General features: G+C 46.5%; 1 protein-coding gene and 1 long non-coding RNA gene across 2 annotated transcripts in view; one reads left to right on the plus strand and one right to left on the minus strand.

Annotated features, from left to right (window-relative positions):
- Positions 1-20574, plus strand: part of KIF5C (kinesin family member 5C) — a 148968-nt gene that overhangs the window by 57792 nt on the left and 70602 nt on the right. Inside the window, exons 4-10 of the mRNA XM_077861652.1 lie at positions 5195-5299; positions 9465-9513; positions 9783-9838; positions 10524-10611; positions 16760-16884; positions 19468-19572; positions 19928-20076. Of these exons, the coding sequence (XP_077717778.1) occupies positions 5195-5299; positions 9465-9513; positions 9783-9838; positions 10524-10611; positions 16760-16884; positions 19468-19572; positions 19928-20076 (677 nt within the window). The remainder of the gene's footprint in view (positions 1-5194; positions 5300-9464; positions 9514-9782; positions 9839-10523; positions 10612-16759; positions 16885-19467; positions 19573-19927; positions 20077-20574) is intronic.
- On the minus strand, positions 16835-17862 carry LOC144291842 (uncharacterized). Its single transcript, XR_013359414.1, has 2 exons — positions 17356-17862; positions 16835-17209 (listed from the first exon to the last, which is right to left on the minus strand). It is a non-coding gene; the product is annotated as an uncharacterized LOC144291842 (long non-coding RNA).

The following is a 20574-nucleotide window of genomic DNA, read 5'->3' on the forward strand; positions in this document are numbered from 1 at the left end:
CGAGGCTAAAACCCTCGGGGCTCTGATGTTCTGCTCACACCGATTTCAAGTGTGCGTGGGACTCTGGGGGATCTCATTTCTGTTGTGTTGACTCACTTTCACCCATTTTTGGGGGCAGAGTGGCTCAGAGATCACATAGATTAAAGGAAGCACGAGGCTTATTTGCCACTGTTCTGGACGGAGCAGGACTGTTCCCCGACACCCGAGCCTTGGCCGCCCTCTTCTCTGCATCTTGTACTCTCCTACTGTATACCCTGGAGACGCAGGCACGGCCATCCCTGTGCTGCCGCTCTGGCCCCGTGCCGGCCTCTCTTACCGGGCCCCAGGCCCCTAACCTTCCAGGCACAGTTCTTTATTTCCTAAATACCAGCCACTCCAGTAGCGGTGCCAAAGCTCCTTCATAGGCATGAGAGGGAGAGGGTCCATCTCTGATGGACCATATACCATCTTTGAGTCCATCAGTCTCTTGGTTTCTGGAAAATTATCAAATACACAAAACGACAAAAAATTGCAATGTTTAGATTCCCCCCACATCGTAGGGACTGTTCACAAGCGTAACCTTTTTAGCTTTGGGATTAATGCATCTTTGGGAGATAGAAGGTATTTGCTAAACGTCAGAAATTTCCATTGTAAACCAAAGGAGAGACCTGTCTCCAGAGTAAAATCTTAGTTTGTGTTGTGCGTGTGGGGGTGAGAATCCGTGGGTGTGAGGAGATGGCAAAGACGTCTGTTAGCTCTTTAAAACTCAACTCGCAGACGTTTTGTTAAACGAGAGCATCCAGGGCTCCGGGTGTCTCACAGCATGAACCCTACAAGGCCCGCAGCGCTTCTCGGCCCCGAGGGACTGGACTCCCGGGGACCTAAGGGAACTGGCTTTTGTGCAGGTGACTCTCACCTGTAGCCCTTTCCTGCTCATCAGTTTCAAAAGGTTGACTGTAAGGGGTTTGCTTTTCTTCATTGTGTGACTTCTGAAGATCAGGAGCTCCTGCCCAGGGAGGATGGGGCTGGGCAGCGGGGAGCCCTTCCTAGTGCCCCCGGGCACACTCGCGCTTAGGTGGGTTCTTTCTGTCGGGTGGTTGTAGGTTGGAGAGAAGGTGGGGGATGTTTTAGAGGAAAACAGAGGAAAGGAGGAGCCCCGAGCTGAAGTGGTAGAGACTGTGGGAGACCAAGAAATCCAGGACGTTGGAATGCAATTAAATTAAAAACAAAACAAAAAAAAAAACCCCAACCAAACCCTGTAGGCTTGCAACATCTGAAAGGATTTTTTTATGTATTTAGAATTACACATCGCGATCTCTCAAAGGCTTTTGGAAAGGGGATGCTAACTCCCTGAATGGACAGAGCTGTCACATTTTAAAGCTGTTTTTTCATTTTAATCCCCTCATTTTGGTTCCGACATCTAGTGGTGATTCCATTACCTTCTATTGAGGAGAACAAACAGATAAGCCTACATAAAATTGGAAAGATTAGCTTCTGAAGATGGAGCATTTAAAGCGGATTTTCAGTAAAAAGTATGAAACACTCGGCGGTGTTGCTGGCACACTCGGTAGGACCTGGTCGTGCCCCCGACCCTGACCCCGGGTGTGTGCGGCCCGCGTTCCCAGGGCTGGCTGGCTCCATGGGAAGACGGGGCTGGGCCTTGGCTCCACCTGTGGGCCCCGTGCCTTGCTTGTGGCCCTCTCTGGCACCGAGTTGGATGGACGGAGACGCGCTGCTTCTCCTTCTGCCCAGAGGGACACCTGGAGCCCGTGGAGGGGCACAGGCCACCGCGCTGCTGGGCTGCGCCTGCCAAGCGATTCTTAATGAGCCTGTCCGAGCGCACTGGTGCTCGTGTGAGCCGCCGGGCTCCTGCTTCCCCATCTCAAGTGCTTCAGGAAACCGTCCTGCTCGGAGGTTGAGGAGGCGCCTGGCGCTGGAACAAAGGGACTCTTGTTCTGGGGCCGGTGGCCTGGGTCTGGTTTCTTCTTTCATACATGCCCCGCGAAGGCCACAACCACAAGTGGGAGACGTTTTTGAAGAGGATTATGTAGGATCCAAGTATTTTTTTTTTTTAATTTTTATTTATTTATGATAGTCACACAGCGAGAGAGAGAGAGAGAGAGAGAGAGAGGCAGAGACACAGGCAGAGGGAGAAGCAGGCTCCATGCACCGGGAGCCCGACGTGGGATTCGATCCCAGGTATCCAGGATCACGCCCTGGGCCAAAGGCAGGCGCCAAACCGCTGCGCCACCCAGGGATCCCGGATCCAAGTATTAAAATGTTCTTTTTGTTTTCGGGGAGGAAAAAAGGTGATGAAGTGGACATTGCTTTGCTGGCCAAACCCGACCATCTCTCTAGGAGGGCGTTAGTCTTCTCAGTTCCTGTACCTTTGCTACGTCACTCTCCTCGCAGCTTCCCTGCTGCATCCCCCTCGCCCGTCCTCGTCTTCCTCATCTTCCTCATCTCTCAAGATTTGGTGTCCCTCCAGGGAGCCCTCCCATGTCACCCTGGCTGGAAGGGACGCCTCTGTTCTCTGAATTTCTGCAGCTCTCCGCTTTTTTGCCACCTTTTATTGCCTGAGGTGTGACTATCGTGTGTGTGTGTATTTTATTTGCAAGAGTGAAGACCTTCATGGAACACCTCTCTGTCTCATACACACACATCAACACTCCCCCAACACCACTCACACCCCTGTACTACATACATCACACCCACACCCACACCATATACCATGTATACCCCCCACGCACACACACACAGGTTGTCTTGTCAGCCTCAGTTTACTAACATAAACATTCAGTTCTCATCACTCTTGGGCTGATGAGCTGGATCAAGCATCCCAGCCCCTAAACCTGTGGTAGATTTGAGTATTACTTCCGTGATCATGGGATTGGGAGGTATTGTTATGCCTCCTTCCAGATAAACATGTGTTTCCCTCTCGTGTAACTTTTGGGTGTGGGCTTCAGGGAAACAAAACAGGGAGTATCCCAGACTCATCCCTCGTTCTGCCTTGGTTCTTACCCTAACAAAGGCAAACAAAGGGATGTCAATATTTGTATGAGCTAGGAATCGATTGGAAGGGGAGGTGTCTAGGGAAATGGCTTTGAGTCCTTTGTAAATGATTTTTGGATTATCTCTCATTCTTCTTTGTCTGTGGGCCACTGAGGAGAAGCTAAAGGATTATGATGGATTATTGAAGGGTCCTGGGGGGCACTCCTCAGACCCTCTGAGGTGGATTGGCCCAAGGGCATCACAACATTTGACAGGACAGAGATCTGTTTTCACCGTCCTTGTCATTTCTGCCAGCAGTTTGCACAGTCTTGAGCCTGTGGGGCCTGATATTTGATGTTTACGAAGGCCTCTGAGTAGAAAGGTTACCAACATTGGAGAGATTCTGATTCTCAGAACATTTGGGGCTGTTTTCCTAGGATTCATGGTCTGGGATAGAAATGTATTTTCAGACTCTTCCGGTTAAACAACTAACAACTAACATCTGCTTAATGAGAACCTGATATGAGCTGAATAATACAATGCCAACATTTATTGTTTCTAAGTACTTTATGTATGCTGCTTAATTTAACTTCTGTAATAATTCTGTGCAGGAGACACTGCATATACTAAGAATCATAAGCAGTGGGAAGAAATACGTGTGCACTGGCCATCTTGCTTTCAGGGACTGTAGAGTCCAACAATAAGCCATATAAACACATCACATGATGTAGGGCTCTTAGCACACGAGTGCCTCCCAGGGGAATCCCCATTTTCCCAGGTAAGAGAGCTTTGCCAGAGGCCAGATGTTTCCAAATTCAACTTTTCACTTGCTTTCAATAGAATGGAAGGTCAGGGATCAGGTGCGCAAAGGAGGATTCATAATGTAAAGTGCTTTGTGGCCTGGGGTTAGTGCCAGAGTCCACATGGCTTCTTCCTTTTGGTGACTCAAATGGTGGCTTGAAAGGCAACCTGTCAGAGAGGCACTAACGGTGAACCCCCCGAAGGATAAAGAAGATCTCATTGAGGAAAACACAGCAGATCTTCCAGGTGTCAGGCGGGTTTAGAACCAGGATGTGAGTCATAGTGTTGGTAAAGGTTGTTGACTGAAGAGTAAATGGGTTTTATACTTTTCTTCCAGTTCCACTTTTTCCTAGAGTTTTATAACTTTCTGAAGGTCTCAGAGACTCTGGGAATACTCTTGCCCGTGATTACTTTAGACCTATAGACTGTGTGCCCTCATGGGTAGTTGAACATGGAACAGAGAAGAGCTTGGAAGTCCTTGCTAAGACTGCTACTCTAAATACCTCTAGAACTCTGATTTAGGAACTGCTTTCAGATACTATGGCATATCTTTTTGAAAGTCTTCAGAAATGGCAAATCTGGTTCTTTAAAAATGGATTTAGTAAAATAGTTCAAATCACAGAAGAATTCATCTGTTCCTTCACCCCTTAGATGAACTATCCCTCAAGCCCCCTTAGGATTGGAGGAGGATTGCTGGTTGCATGGGGAAGGGAGGGCTGGACCTCTCTGGTAGGAAAAAGGGGGATAGAAGAACAAGACACTATCTTACAAGTGGATTTAAATATTAGAAATAGCAAAAAATTTAAAACAAAAGAAACAGCTAAAAATTTATTTGTAACGTTACAGGCTGGGAAGTAGAAATTTTTAAGAAATTGGTAAAATGGCTTTTCTTGATTGGTTTGTCAAGTGATACTGAGGTGTTTGTGGAATAAGATTGTTAAAAATTTTGAGCAATGATGACATTAATGAAACTGTCTATCAGCTCTCAAGGTGGTTTTATTACAGCAGATTAATTTGGATTTATATATTCTGATCAGTTTGTAAATTCAAAACAGAGACCACATTTAGTATGTGACAGTCATCATATAATTCCAGTCCTCCTCCTGCCTTCCTTCCCTCCTGCTTTCTACCCACATCCTTACCCCCGTATACCGATTTGCTGACCTGAGTGGCAGCAGGAGCAAATATTTCAGAGCTCCAGAACCTCACAGAATAAGCTCTCTCCTGCTCGGTAAAAAACAACACATTGAGTTATTTCCATGAACTTTTGATCCAGGTGGACCTTCAAAGATCAGGCAGTGTGTGTGGAAAAGGCGCTCCCTTTTCCATGGAATTCTGTTAGGAAATCCAGTGTGGTCCCTCCTCTCTGTCCATGTCTCTTGGCACTCTTTAGCTGCCTATACTTGTGTTTTTCACTCACTAGGGGAAGCTACATGACCCTCAACTCATGGGGATCATTCCGAGGATTGCACATGACATCTTTGACCACATCTATTCCATGGATGAAAACCTAGAGTTTCACATCAAGGTAAGTGCTATTGATTTAAGTCTAAAGAGAAGAAACTGGGTCCCAAATCATGTTTCTTAGCTTTCTTCTTTTTATGTGTATGTAAATGATTATTTGTATCTATTTTAAATTAAATGACGTGGTAAGCAAAGCCAGTTATTCAATTCCTTAGGTGAATACTGAGGAAATAATTTATAAAGTTATATATAAAGTATAAGCCTTCTAGGATAGAATCATTTTGATAGTTATCTGAATTCCACCTTTTACTCAAGGGATTTCTATAGATGCAGCTGGAATGTGTCCATGATTGGGTTAGGATAGCGCTTCCCAAAGTGTGTTCCATGGAACCCCGTACCTCTTTTATTAATAAGTGAGCTATCAGGGAAAAGGTTTGTGTGGCCAAATAAGCTGGGAAAATGTTTTGTTGAACAATGTTAAATTCATCACAAGTTAAATATGCTATCATATAATCCCGTTTGACGAAGGGCACATATAGTAGGTTACATTTTCCAGCTTATTTGACTGTGTACACATTTTCCCCCTTTTGAGGTATGATAGACTTGTGTTTTGAGGAGTACACTCTGGCAAATGTTGGGGAAGGTGTTATCCTTCCTTGTTTTTGTTTCTTTTTCTGTTTTTTTAAGCCATAACCTCTGTTACAGCTTAAAATTTGAATTGAAAGAGAGATTTTTACTCTCTGAACTTTCTTAGCTGTTTATTTATAACATTGGGTATTAGGGTTACATTCGCTGGAACTCCTTTGCTTGCAAGTGACTGAAAACCACCTGTTTAAGCAAATAGAGAACGTTGTTACACAACATAAAATTTGATAGTAGGCATGGGGCTTGGGGGTTGTGGTAAAGCAAGAAATCCAGACCCTGCTTTTCCTTTAAATTTTAAGCTAAAAAAAAAATTGAGATACAACTCATGTACCATAAGATTCATTTTTTTTTAAGTGTACAACTTGATGGTTTTTAGTATATTTCCAATATTGTACAACCATGATCTATTCTAGAACATTTTCATCACCTCCAAAGGAAACCCCATCCCTGTTATTGCAGTCCCTGCCTTTCTGTCTGCTTGCTTCAACCTTTGTCCGGGAGTCGGATGGGGGGGGGGGGGAGCGGGGAAGGAACCATGACAGCTCCTGTTCCATATCCCTTATTCCCAATTCCTAATTCCCGGGGAAAGGGGCTCATTGGCCTAGCGTACGGCAGGGGTTGCCTGCCCTCAGCTCTGACTAGTGGTGTCCAGGATGCACACGGCTGGCTGGGTCCCCTCCATGGCAACTGGGGACAGTGTAGACAGGGGGTGGGGAAGAGACCGGGGCAGTTCTGAGAAGACTCAGAGTGGAGCAGATGAGCCAAGAAGCTGACCATCCTTTGAGGCTGGGACCTTAGTGCCCTAAGGCTCGTCATTTGAGAGATGTAAGAACGGAAGTTTCAAGATGTAGCGTTGGATGGCCAGAGTCACACATCAGGTTATAGGCATCTGAGATTAATTAGACTCTTGATCTGACCAACCCTCCATGCACCATCTTTCCCATCATCTTAAACTTTCTGCCCTTGCATTCTTCTGCTATGTGCCTTTCCTAGATTATATAAAAACAAGGCAGCAACTGTTTGCCCCATTATAAATTAGATCCAGCAAGTCTTTTTACTTTACAAATCTTTTTTCCTCCCTCTGTGGGCTAACACAGGTTTCTCCTTGCCAGGGTTCTTTAATATCTAAGGATACAGAAGCCTGTTGCTTTGATGGGATCAAGATTGAGGAGCTTAGGACATCTTTAAGGCTGTTTGCATTTAAATAACTTAAACTACTGTAGGGTTCTTATGGGGATAATCCTGGAGTAAGATGTTAAACCAATTACTGCCCTCAAAGTAGGGTCTTGTATTGGAATCTTATTAAGATAAAAACAGCCCCAGCATGGGGTGGGGAAGGGGAGGTGGAGAGAAGGAACAGCACCCACGTCTCCAGGGCTGAATTTTACAGTCTGGCTTCCCGTCCTGCATGTGTAGTTTATGCTCCCTTATTTCGTATATCATAATTGTAAGTGGGCAGGCTAGCTATTGACTGCTCTGTATTTTGAACTGAGTAGTGACAGGCTTAGTCAAGAAAAAGAGGCTTGATTAAAGCAGTATTTATTGAAAAGCTGTTCCTTAAAGTGAGCCCCAAAGAGCTTTTAAATGTTATTTCTGAACATGCTGTTTCTTAATGCAAAGCAACACATATTTATTTTTCTTCCAGTTGGTCTCACAAAGTGTTTGAAATGACAAAAATGACAAAATCGCCCCCCTCCCCACCCCCTAAAAGCAGCCAGTATTTTCTGTGGTAATTAATTAATAAATAAATAAATCAGAGGGTTTTTTCCTTCTTATTTTAAATGTGAACAGGATTTTAATTGCCATATTTGCTAAATATGTAACTTATGACTGTTTTTAGTATAATTAATTTCCCTGTAATCTATGGAAATAAGGACACGTGTACATCTCAAAGATAACAGAAGTCTTTTTGTTTTTTTTTTTGAGATTTTATTTATTTATTCATGAGAGACACACAGAGAGAGAGAGAGAGAGAGGCAGAGACACAGGCAGAAGCCAGGTAGCCTGCTGTGGGACTCGATCCCAGGACCCCAGGATCACTACCTGAGCCAAAGGCAGACGCTCAACACCTGAGCCTCCCAGGTGCTCCAAAGATAACAGAAGTCTTCATGAAAACCAGATAGTTTTGAAGTGTGTTGAATGTGTTGGAACTAGGGTTGAGTAGGCTGCAAGGAGGCTGGGTTAGAGACATTTAGGATTAGAGGCCAAACAGACCCTAGGATTCCAGCCACAGGGAGAAGTTTCAGGAGCAGGGAGTCTTTCCAAGGTCAGCTAGGTGTGTCTATGACGCACAGGGCTTGGTGACTGGGGAGTTTGACAGATGATCAGGCAAGCTCAAGCTGTTAGGCAGGCAGGCAACTTGGAGAGGATGCCCAGCTACACATTCCAGAGTTCAAAGCCAAGACCCCAGATCTCAGGGAAGCTGGGAAATCAGGAGGCTCCAGGATTCAGACAAGGTAATGAACCCGAGGGGTGAGGCCTGGTGCTGCTGGGTTTGGGAGGCTTCACTGCCCCTAACCAGAGGCAGGACTAGTCCAGAGCGGGGATGCCAGGGAGAGGTTTCACCCTATAGGCTTACACCTCAGCTTTACAACTTTTTTCCTTCCTTAACAACTTGTTTATCCATTCCTTTGTGTGGGTTTCCAAAACCCATGAACACGAGAGAAAGAAAAGTTGAAGTGGGAGGTAGAAGGCAGGTGTAGACAAAGAGTGCAGGATCCTAGAGAGAATTTTTGACCTCATCAAGTCCAGTGGCATCATTCGGCAGATGGGAAAGCCAAGGCCTGTAGTCCTGGTTACATGTGAATTAAACCCCCACGATCACATGTGCAGGTAAAGTTTTTTTTTTTTTGGATGTCAGCTGCCCTAAGAACGACCAGGGAATTTAGAAGCAGATTCCTTGGTTCTTGGAGGTTCTGATTCGGGAGGCCTGCAGTAGGGTTCACGACTCTGCAGTTTCAGCAGAGGCTGTGGGTGATGCTGATGCCTGCGAGGCTGGGCCTGGGCTCGGAGGGTCACTGGAAGGCTTCCTTCCCCTCTCACAGTCTGGCCTGTCTCTCACTAAATCTCATTTTGTTCAAACCCTTCCTGGACTCCCCAAAGCTGGGCACCGTCAGTAGCTCTCCCCCAGTTGCCCTTGAGCTCTTGCAGCTCCAAGCCGACTGTCCTTGTCCCAGTCCCCACTTCCTTCATGTGACTGTTTGGACCTGGTCTGGTCTGCTGACCCGTGTCAACGTCACGCACGAGGAGAGGCATCCCGACTGGGACAGCCACTCGCCAAGAACGTTTTCTGTCCCGGCCTTTGTCCTGCCTGGAAGTGTGCTTGGGCTCAGCGAGGGCGAGAGGGAGAGTCCTCCCGTGAGTGGTTGAGGAGCGCCTGAGTCTGCCGATGGGCTGTGACGGTGGCTGTAGTGCGGCCGGAGAGTGGGGAGCGGCCGGGCTCTGCGGGCCTCGGGACGCCCGATTCGCGCCCCCTCGCTCGCTCGTCCTCGCTGCGGCGCCGCCGGCTGTCAGGAGCCCCGATAAGGCTGTTTTTCAGACACAGCGCGGCATTTCTGCTTCAGACTCCGTTTGTTTTTATCTAGGTTTCCTATTTTGAGATCTACTTGGACAAAATCAGGGACTTACTTGATGGTGAGTAACCTGAGTGCTTGTCCTCTGGTCGTTCCTTAACTAGGGCCCAGGGAGGTTGAAGTGATCCACGGCACTTCTCGTAAGGGGCCCATGAAAATCTGTGGAGCCGCTTTACTGCGTTCACGCCCCCGCTTACTCTCCGCCAGGGCTTAAACCTCCGTATGGCAAAGACGTTAGAGTTGCCTGTGTCCGGTAACAATTTCTCTTTTTCCTTCAATACAGAATCTTTAACTTCTCTTTTCTCCTCCGCATGCCGTCATCGTTCTCAGTATCCAAGACGAACCTGGCTGTTCACGAAGATAAGAACAGAGTCCCGTACGTGAAGGTATGAGGAAGACTTGATGGTGCGGTTGACTTCTCTCCCGTCTCTGTCGTCACAATAGTTACAGAATATGCCCAGAATATTACCTGTACGGTGTATGTAGGTGTTTCGTCGTGTTCCTTACATTTACTATTTATCTGGTTAAAAAATAGACGTTTAGTTTCTTCAGTTGTATCTCTATGTGAATCTAACACAGACGTCTAATGGCATGAGGTAAGAAGTGGAGAAGTGAACAGATATTGGTCATTCACACGCACAGAGGCTTTGATAGTGGAAGTGATTGTTGGTGCTTTGCAGTTAGGGGAAGCCCACCATGGCATTATGTCTAGAACTTCAAAGAGTCTAAGTTGGTGGCCAGAATGAAAGGCAAACACAATCTCATCCATTTCCTTTCCTGTCACTGGTTTTCTTTATTTTCTATTTCTATTGCTGTTGAGTACGCACAGGTATTTAAGAATCTAGGAAAAGTCGGCATTTCTTTTATGGCTTACTTCTGGGTTTCCGAGGGTGGGCTCAGACTGCTCTGTGAGGTGGAGCGCGTGCCGTCGGCGGGGAGGACGAGCCGTCGGACCAGCACGGCAGCCTTTCTCTTCATCTGCGCCTCTAGAGAAGAGGGAAAATGTTTAGCTCCTTCAAAGGGAGTCGCTTTCTAGTTTCTGATGGTGAAGCTGAACTGCTTCTTTTCCAGGGGTGTACCGAGCGGTTTGTGTCCAGCCCCGAGGAAGTCATGGATGTGATAGATGAAGGCAAAGCAAACCGACACGTGGCTGTAACAAGTAAGCCTGGTGTGGCGTTTCCTCCCCTGTGACTTGGGATACCAACGTCTGCCCGCCCCCCGGGAGGGGGGGGAGTGGGTCCAAATGAGATGATGTCGGGGAAGGCGATTGTAAAGCAGCAGTTCAGAAGCAGATGCGCGGGTGTGTGCGGGGCGGGTGTCTAAGCAGGTCATGGGAAGTGGCACCTGTTATGCAGAGGACTCTCGGGAATCCTGAGTGAGGCCCGCGGGGCGCCGGTAGCACTGGGGAACTGGACACGGGGGAAAATGACCAATCAGTCACGTAAAGGGGATAAAAAGCTTCTAAATGCATTTCAGCCACATTATTGCTCAGGTTAAAAAAAAAATGCAAGCCAACAAATTTTGTATGTCGGTCATCGGTGTGGAAAGAAACCACGTTAGATTCCTGCCCTCTGTGAAAAAGGGAAGGAAAAGCAAGGAGGAGCTCAGAAAGCAGACTGGGGGCTTTATTAGAAGCCTTTCGAGGCTGTGTTAGTACCAAACACATTCAGGTCAGCTTGCTCACCCTGCTCCTCCTTCCTCGGCGTGCGCGCACATCTCTGGGAAGTGGGTCCTATGTTGTTAGAGCAGCAGAGGTCCCTGGAAAAGATGGGGGCTGTTTGTCTCATCCAGAGGGATGTGGACAAATCAGAGTGAGTTTGTATGGAGAGGAGCTGAAAAGTAAAAGGGGTTTGTAGGTTGAAAGAAAGAAAAACTCGGAGGCGAACCTATGGACAGTGTAGTATTTCTTCACCTGTCCAAGCTTTGTAGGAACCAGTGGGGAAGCCACCCAGGACTATTGAAACCATGAGTGGCTGGTTTTAACCGACTGCAAGAACCCTCTGCCCCCGATACTGCCCCCAAGTAAAGCCCCCCACCTGGAAGGGCAGGGAGCTCCCTGTGTGGTGTACAAGAGATGGAAGCACCAGTTGCTTGGCTGGTCTAGCCTCCCTAGCTCTCCCACCCAAGGCTCTGGGATTCTGTGATCCAGAACTGTAATTCTCTACCTTTTCTCTACCCTGGCATCCTGACAGCTGACATTAGCACCGGCGGCAGATTTCGTAGGTGAGCCGGGACAGGTACACGGCGTAGGTTAAATTCCACCTCTTTCTCTTCTGCTTCCACATACACTTGAAAGAATGCAAGACTGACAATCTTCTAGTCATAGCATCTCTCATTTATAGAGAAGGTATTTACTTGATTTCTTAAGCTGTTACTAGTCGTGAATTATTCATAGCATACTTGACAATCCATCTTGGCCCCTCAGTTCAGAACTGTAGGTGCGGAACATTAACTATTTTTCTTGTCATTCTGGTAAGGTGGTTTTTAAAATCATTGTGGGAAAATACCTGTAATACAAAACTTCAGCAGAGTTTTAACCATTTTTAAAGGGTACAATTCAGTAGCGTTAAGTCGCCCATTCACGATGTTTTGCAGTCATCACCACTGTAAATGAAAGGCAAGAATGGCAGAAAGGCATATTTCCAGAATTTAAGCATCCCAAGGTTAAACCTCATGTCCATTGAGCAATACGCCCCACACTTCCTCCTCCCAACCTCTGGTAACCACTATACTATGTTGTGTCTCCATGAATTTGACAACTCCAGGTACCTCCTGTAAGTGGAGTGATACAAATCCTCTTGTGACGTGCTTGCTTCACATGGCATAACGTCTTTAAGGCTCATCCATGTTGTAGCATACGTCAATGTCCTTTCTTTTTAAAATGCTGAATAATATTCTCTTGTATGTATATACTACATTTTGTCCATTCATTCATCCACAGATAGACACGTAGACACTTGTGTTGCTTCCACCTTCTGGCTGTTGTGGATAATGCTGCTATGAACATGGATGTGTAAATATCTTCTGTTGAGGTTTCTGCTTTCTTTTGGGTATACACACAGAAGTGGAGGTGCTAGATCTATGTTCGCTCTACTTTTACATTTTTTAAGGAACTGCCACACTGTTTTCCATTGTAGCTGCGCACCATTTTATGTTCCCACCAAGAGTGCACGAGAGTTTCAATTTCTCCACCTCCTTGCCAACGCTTCTTAGTTTCTTTTCAAAGATTCTATTTATTTATTCATTCATGAGAAACACAGAGAGAGAGAAAGAGGCAGAGACACAGGCAGAGGGAGAAGCAGGCTCCATGCAGGGAGCCCGACGTGGGACTTGATCCCAGGTCTCCAGGATCACACCCTGGGCTGAAGTCGGCGCTAATCTGCTGAGCCTCCCTGGCTGCCCCACTTCTTAGTTTCTATTTTTGTTTTTAGTAGCCATACTAATGGGTGTAAAGTGTTATGTTGTTGTGGTTTTGATTCGCATTTCACTAATGATTAGTGATGTTTGGCGTTTTTTCATGTGCATATTGGCCATTTGTACATTGTCTTTGGAAAACTGTTCAGGTCCTTTGCTCAGTTTATAATTGGATTTCTTTTCTTGTTGATTTATAGGAGTTCTTTGTACATTCTGGATCTCAATTCCTTATGAGACATATGATTTGCAAATATTTTCTCTCATTCTATGGGTTGCCTTTTTGTTCTGTTGATGCTGTCCTTTCATGCATAAAAGTTTTTAATTTTGATAAAGTCCAATATAAAGTCCTTGTTTTTTATTATTGCTGCTTGTGGTTTTGGTATTATTTCCAAGAAATCATTGCCAAATCCAGTGTTATGAACTATGCTTTCTTCGAGATTTTATAGTTTTAGCTTTTTCATTTGGTTTTTGATTAGTTTTGAGTTAGTACATGGCCTAGGTAAGAGTCTAACTTCACTTTTTTGCATGTGGATGTCCAGTATCCGGTTTGGTAAAGAGACTGTTGTTTCCCCACCAAATGGTCTTGACACTCTTGTTGAAGATTATTTTACCATTTTATGTGAGAGTTTATTTCTGGGCTCTCACTGGTCTGTCTATGTGCTTGCCTTTATGCCAGTATCACACTGTTTGATTCCTGTAGCTTAGTAGTAAGTTTTGAAATGAGTAAGTGTGTTCTTTTTGTTCTTTTTCAAGATTGTTTTGGGTATTCAGGGTTCCTGGGGATTCCATATAAATTTTGGGATGAACTTTTCTATTTCTGCAAAAAACACGACTAGGTTCCTGCTATAGATTGCATCAAATCTCTAGATTGCTTTTGGTAGTATTGACCATTTTCACAATGTAAAGTCTTCTGATCCAGGAATGTCTTTCCTTTTAAGTGTGTCTTCTTACATTTTGTAGTTTTTATTCTTTTTAAAGTTTTAAAAAGATTTTACTTTTTTAAAAGTGATCTCTATAACCAATGTGGGACTGGAACTTTTAACCTTGAGATCCAGAGTCGCAAATTCCCAGCCAGGTGCCCCTCATTTTGTAGTTATTAGAATACATGTCTTTCATTTCTTTTGTTAGATTTACCCCTAAGCATCGTATTCTTTTTGTTGAAATTTTATTTATTTTATTTTTTTACTTGAGAGAGAGAGAGAGAGAGAGAGAGAAAGAAAGAATGCACCTGTGCCCGTGCACGTGAATTGGGGGTCGGGGTAGCAGGGTGAGAATCCCAAGCCGTCTCCGTGCCCAGCACGGAGCTGGACACTGGACTTGATCTCATGGCTCTGAGATCATGACATGAGCCAAAATCAAGAGTCAGACACTTAACAGACTGAGCCACCCAAGCATCCCTCTTTTTGTTGATATTTTAAATTGAATTATTTTCTTATCAGATTGTTTATTTTTAGTGTATAGAAATGAAACTGATTTTTACATATACTGCTTTTGTATCTTGCAACTTAATTCATTTATTAATTCCAACATATTTTTTGTGGAATCTTACCCCCGTGACCCACCCCCCCCCCCTTATTCTGGAAAGATTTTTTTGCCACCAAAAGAAGCAGCTTTTATTCATGAACTATCTCCAGAAACCAAAAGGACTATGTACCCACTTTCAGCACCTCCTATCCTCTCTGGATCTCACATTGCTCCACCTGGGGAAGGGAAGAGATATAAATTGCCTTTAGTTTCCCAAAGCCTCAGTCTTTCCCTTCCCTCTGTAGTCTTAGAAATTCAGTAGCAATACTGTTGTTTATTTTTTCAGCACTGGCTGATGCAGCTACTTAGGAAAAATTATGGGTGAAGGAGTCTGAGGGGAAGCAGTTGGAGGAGTAAGGGTGATGCGTAGAGAATAGGAACAAAGCCTATCAAAGGTCCTTCTGTCCTGCCTCAGTGGCTTGCTCCTTCATTGGTTGCATTTCTCTTTATGCCAAATCACACCTTTTTTGAACCATATTGGGGATTTCCACTGCCAGCCCCAGAGTCATGAGATGATGTAGTGCAAACACATTCCTGGCCCACAAAGGCTGAAAATGATTGGTCAGGCATATTTTGCCACCCTGTACACCTTCCATCAAGTTCAGAGGCTGTAATTTCTGGAGCAGTAGTGGGATATGTGATAGGAATGTCACACTCGATGTCCAAGACTCATAGTTGAGGAGGTAGGTCATGGATATACCATCATTTTCCAAACTACTGAGTCCCTTCCTAGTTAGATTCCAGTTGGAGCCAATCATTGTCTGCATTCTTACTGTTTTCCACATGCTGGATAAGAAACTGGTAATCCTCTTTGAGTCTCTGCACCCACAACTCACGATCTTGAGGTTGTTAGTCTTTAGATCTTTGACGAGGGTGCCTGGAAAGGCACCTTTTTTTTTTTTTTTTTTAAGATTTTATTTATTTGAGAGTGAGAGAGCGAGTGCATAAGTAGGCGGAGCAGCAGGCAGAAGGAGAGGGAGAAACAGACGCCCTGCGGAGCAGGGAGCCCGACGTGGGGCTCGATCCCAGAACCCTGGGATCATGACCCGAACCGAAGGCAGATGCTTAACTGACTGAGCCACATAGGCGCCCCTGGAAAGTTGGTTTTAATAAATGATTGCTAGTGGGAATTGAATAAGACCATCCCTGGGATCTCTGCCTGCCACGGTTAACAGAGACCAGGGTCCAGAAGGATTTCTGTTTCTAGTACTTGATACTAATGAAGCATGTTTATTTTTTAATTTTAATTTTTTTTTATAATGTCAGAAGATCATGTAATATCTTGGAAATATAACTTCCTTTTTTTTAAAAAAAGACTTTTATTTATTTATTCATGAGTGACAGAGAGAGAGGGAGGGGCAGAGACACAGGTAGAGGGAGAAGCAGGCTCCATGCAGGAAGCCCGACGTGGGACTCGATCCCGGGTCTCCAGGATCACACCCCGGGCTGCAGGCAGCGCTAAACTGCTGCGCCACCGGGGCTGCCCTGAAGCATGTTTAATACTTGAGACCTTCTGTGTGCCTATATGGGTCATCGAACTGTATTCAAGAAAGAAAAATAGCCTTTAATCTTAAGGTCATAATCCTTCCTTAAGAAAGCTTGTGACACTACTGAGAAGGCAAAGCTTGCTGAAGGTGGAATACGCTGGGTCGTAACCAGGGTGATGAAGGCTGATGAAAGACCACAGGGGAGGGGGGCAGAAGCTGCGAGCTCTTTGATCTCTTTTTTTTTTTTTTAAGATTTTATTTATTTGAATGAGAGCGAGCTCGAGTAGTGGTGGTGGGCGTGTGGCAGAGGGAGAAGGAGAAGCAGGCTGCCCATGGGCAGGGAGCTCAGTGCAGGCCTGATCCCAGGACCCCGAGATCACGACCTGAGCTGAAGGCAGACACGTAACCACTGAGCCACCAGGCGCCCCAGCCGTGAGCTCTTGGAGGCCGACGGCCTGCCTGGAGCGGGACGCTACAACACGGGGGCTTCTGGCACGGTTAGAGGATCATCCACCTAGATTCCTTTTTTTTTTTAAATTTATTTTTTATTAGTGTTCAATTTGCCATCATATAGAATAACACCCAGTGCTCATCCCGTCAAGTGCCCATCCACCTAGATTCTTAAGTTTTTTGCCATGTGAAGATATTTTAAATCTTTTGTTGTTGTTGTTTTTTTTAAAGAAACAGAGGTCTCAGATACTATTTATTTATTTATTTATTTATTTATTTTTATTTTATTTTTTTTTCAGAGACTTTTTAAAATTGGACTTAACTTGAAAAACTGGAGCGATTACGCATGATTCGTTGTGCTTTTTTAGATGAGAGGCCTGCTACCTAAACTTCCTATCCTTTGCAGAGCAGTAAACTATTTTTCCTTTTCAGACATGAATGAACACAGCTCTAGAAGTCACAGTATCTTCCTGATTAATATTAAACAAGAGAATGTAGAGACCGAAAAAAAGCTCAGTGGGAAGCTTTATCTAGTTGACTTGGCTGGGAGCGAAAAGGTAATTGGTTCCTTATTTGTATTATCTATAATTTTCCCTGTTATTTGCTTCAGTGTGCAGTGGTATAATTTTTATGCCCTTTCCATTCCCTGGTTTTAAAGCGCTGTTAAAGTCTCTGGTGTGGTGCCAGCCAGCACGCTATTAAATTTCACCTTCGTTTCCCGGCTCCCTTTTCTGGTCCTGAAGTCCCCTCTTCTCATCAAAGGAGGTACTTTGATTGCCAGCTCGGATTTATGCTGACCTGGCCCCAGTGATGACGTTAGGTCCGCGCTGGTGTGAATTCAGCCCGGGCAGAGGCCGTCGTGCGAATGCGGAGGGACGTGACCTGTGGAAAGGGAGGATCCTGTCTTGTGCCAGATTCACGTGGGCCAGAAACGGACCCTGCCGAGGACTGAGGCAGTCCTGCCCCTGCAGGATTGCTTGCCCGGAGGAGACCTGGAACCTGGGGCTCTCTCTGCAATAGGGCCTCACGTGGGCAGCTGTGCTTCCTTTAGGCCGTGAGGCTTGACGCCCTGCCCCTTCTCTGGTTTTTGTCCGGGCTCTCCTTTGGGGTCTGTCCCATGGTCTCTTAGGAGCTGGCCACAGCCGTCCTTTAGACCAAACAGGCTCCCCAGAACCTCCCACCTGCCCCCTCCCGGCCCCACTGCCACAGCACTAGCAGAGGTCCCTGCTGCCACACCCAGTTTCGGGGCACTGCTTGCCTTGGGTGACCTCACAGAGCAAGTCCCTGCGCCCAATCCCAGGTGGCCTCCATCATCGCTGACATCGTGCTGACCGTCCCCAGCAGGGCTGGCCCTGAAGCTCGGCCAGTCTCCTGAACTGCGTCATTGACCTCCACTTATTGTGCCCCACCACTGAGTTGCTCTCCGCCAGGTTATGGCCACTAATGCCCACGTAAGTAACGGCCACTTGAAGTGTCCTCCTGTACACATCTGCCATGAGCGGAAAGTCCTCTGGATATTCCTGGAAAGTCCTCTGATTGGGAATCCCGACTTACGCTGGTACAAGCTCGTAACTTTCATTAAACAGACGTGCACCAGAATGGGAATACGGAGCAGCGCGGTTTAGTCCTGGACTCACTGTTGGCAACCGGGCCGCACTTCGCTGTCGCACCAGCAACACGGGTCTGGAGAAAGAGCTCAGTGGCCCCTCTGTCCTTCCCGGGTTTGCCCTCTTTCCCTTTCGAGCACAGAGATGAATATTTCGGGCCTAAAAGCAGCTGAGAACGCGTCATGCTGGCAGTGTCGCCTGCACAGTGTCGGGGGCTCTTGCTTTCGGTACTTGTGGGGCAGTTTACAGTTGTGGTCCCGCGCATGGTTTCTTTTGCTCTCATCTGTTTTCCTTTGCCCTAAATGTGTCCACGTGAATGTGTCCGTGTGATGTGCTGGGACAAACGACCTTAATCCCCAGGTGCCCTAAATGGTGTTGTCCCTCGGGCTGGCAGTGTGGCAGCCCTGGGCTCAGTTCCCTTGTCTGTGTCGCCTACTTCGGGGGGTCAGGATGCTCAGCTATGAAAGCGCGTTCATCAGCACTGGGTGAGGAGGCTGGGCTTCTTGGTGACCCATCAGCAGCATTGCTTCTCTGGCTGCGGTGGTGTCTACACACACACGCACAAAGTTCTCGGAGAGATGAGTCTCTATCATATTTGAACACATCACCCTCTGGACGTGCATTCGTTTCTACCACTTGGAGTCTGTCCTTTGTCCGCATCGCCAGTAGTCTTTGCACAGTTTGTGATCCTGTCCCTGCTTTCCTGTCTTCAGAGAGCAGCTGCTCCTCCTGCATCGTTTGTCCAGCCCGCAGAGCCAGGAAGCACGCTGGCTCCCCTTTGCCCCTCGCATCTGTAAACTACTTTCTACCTAAAGCAGATGCTGTCGCTAGGACATCGCCGGGAGTCACACAGCAGAGGAGGACCGTGTGTGATCCCTCTGGCTGCAGAGGAGAAGAGACAAATCCACAGTGTGATACACGCTTTCTTGACTTTGATGCCCTCGAGTATCTTTCAGACGATCGTTCCCTTTTTCCTCACTGTGGGAGTGGATAAGGGGGAGAGCAGAGTCTGGACAGCCGCCCACTACCTCTTGTCCTTTGCCTGAAGCTGGAGCTCATACTTTACATTTCCCCAAAATGTCCATTCATCATGGCCAGGACAGTGTTCTCACTTCAAGCTCCCCTTGGGCTCCCTCCAGCGTGGAGGCTGTAGCTCAGGCGCGCGGGGCCCCGGCCTTTCTGTAGAGACGGCGCTCTTCCTCTCGCTCTCGCTCTCGCTCTCGGAGCCTGCTTTCCCGGATGCATGTCCCCCAGGGAAGCATCTGCAGCTCCACCACTGGAGGCATTTCAGCCGTTCCCCTAAAACCTAATTGAGAGGAAAATGACAATAAGACAGAACAAGTCCCCAGCCTCAGGCACAAGGGAAGGTTTGATCAACGTGATTCTTACTTACTTTTACTTCTTCTTGCGTTCCGGGAGGATTCCCGTCCGCCTCCCGAGGTCCCCAGCCCCGGGCCCTCCTGTGAACCGGACTTTTCATCTGGGTGCTTTTGCTGTCCCGCGCAGCTCACTGCTTTCTCTTCCTCCTCATAGGTCAGCAAGACCGGTGCCGAGGGAGCCGTGCTCGATGAAGCTAAAAATATCAATAAATCTTTGTCTGCTCTTGGAAACGTGATCTCTGCCTTGGCAGAAGGGACAGTAAGTGATGCTGTCCCCGTCTTATTAAGTGATATTATGAGAAGTTGCTTTTTGGGTCTGTGTCCCCTCTTTGCCACATACCCCAGAGATTAGTTTGTTTTTCTTTAGAAAGGGACAGAGGGAATCTGGCTGTAGACACCCTGCTTGCTGGGAGATCCAGTCCATTTAAAATATATGAATGGTGATGCTAATTTCCTACGACCTGGGTCCCGGAATGGGCAGTCTGAACTTTGGTCAAATCCAAAGACCCAATGTCCCCCCCATCTTGCTTGTGTTTTTTTTTTTTTTTTTTTTGTCTCTGAATGGACAATGGCTGTAATAGCCAATACTTTTTTTTTTTTTCTTTCCTAAATAGAAAACACACGTGCCATACCGGGACAGCAAGATGACTCGGATTCTTCAGGACTCTCTGGGCGGGAACTGTAGAACCACCATTGTTATTTGCTGTTCTCCCTCTGTCTTCAACGAGGCTGAGACCAAGTCAACACTGATGTTTGGGCAAAGGTGGGTGTGGTCTCTCGTTCCCATGCTCTGAGCTGGGTCTTTGGTGCAGGGCGTGAGGGGTGAAGGGCTAGCATCAGCAGGAGGTAGAGTGAGGGCCAAGCAGTCCATGACAAAATTGCACCCAGCAGGTATTGGCTTGTAAACTGAAGGCATCGTTCACCAAGGCCAAAGGAAAACTTAACGTTTTACAATAATTGGCAGAGATACGCCAATCAGAGGTATGATATTTGTAAAAAGTGCTCATACGTAGTATAGATGTGATTGCTGGTAACTCAGTGCAGTGTTGCTTTTGCTCTTCACAGAATAAACTCTCACTCTCGGGTTCACAGGATTTCGAGTGTGAACAGCTCAAGATTGATAACTATCTTTAACTCTAATATTTGGGTTCCATTACACAGATGCTAATAGAACAGCCAGAAACTTGGATGCATGTAGGGTACCTGCATAAATAGGAAAGGGGGCGAAGGAAATCCTCATGCTAACCTTGGGAGTGGGAGG

Source organism: Canis aureus, chromosome 20 (genome assembly GCF_053574225.1).
Source record: "Canis aureus isolate CA01 chromosome 20, VMU_Caureus_v.1.0, whole genome shotgun sequence".
Classification (NCBI taxonomy): Eukaryota; Metazoa; Chordata; class Mammalia; order Carnivora; family Canidae; genus Canis; species Canis aureus.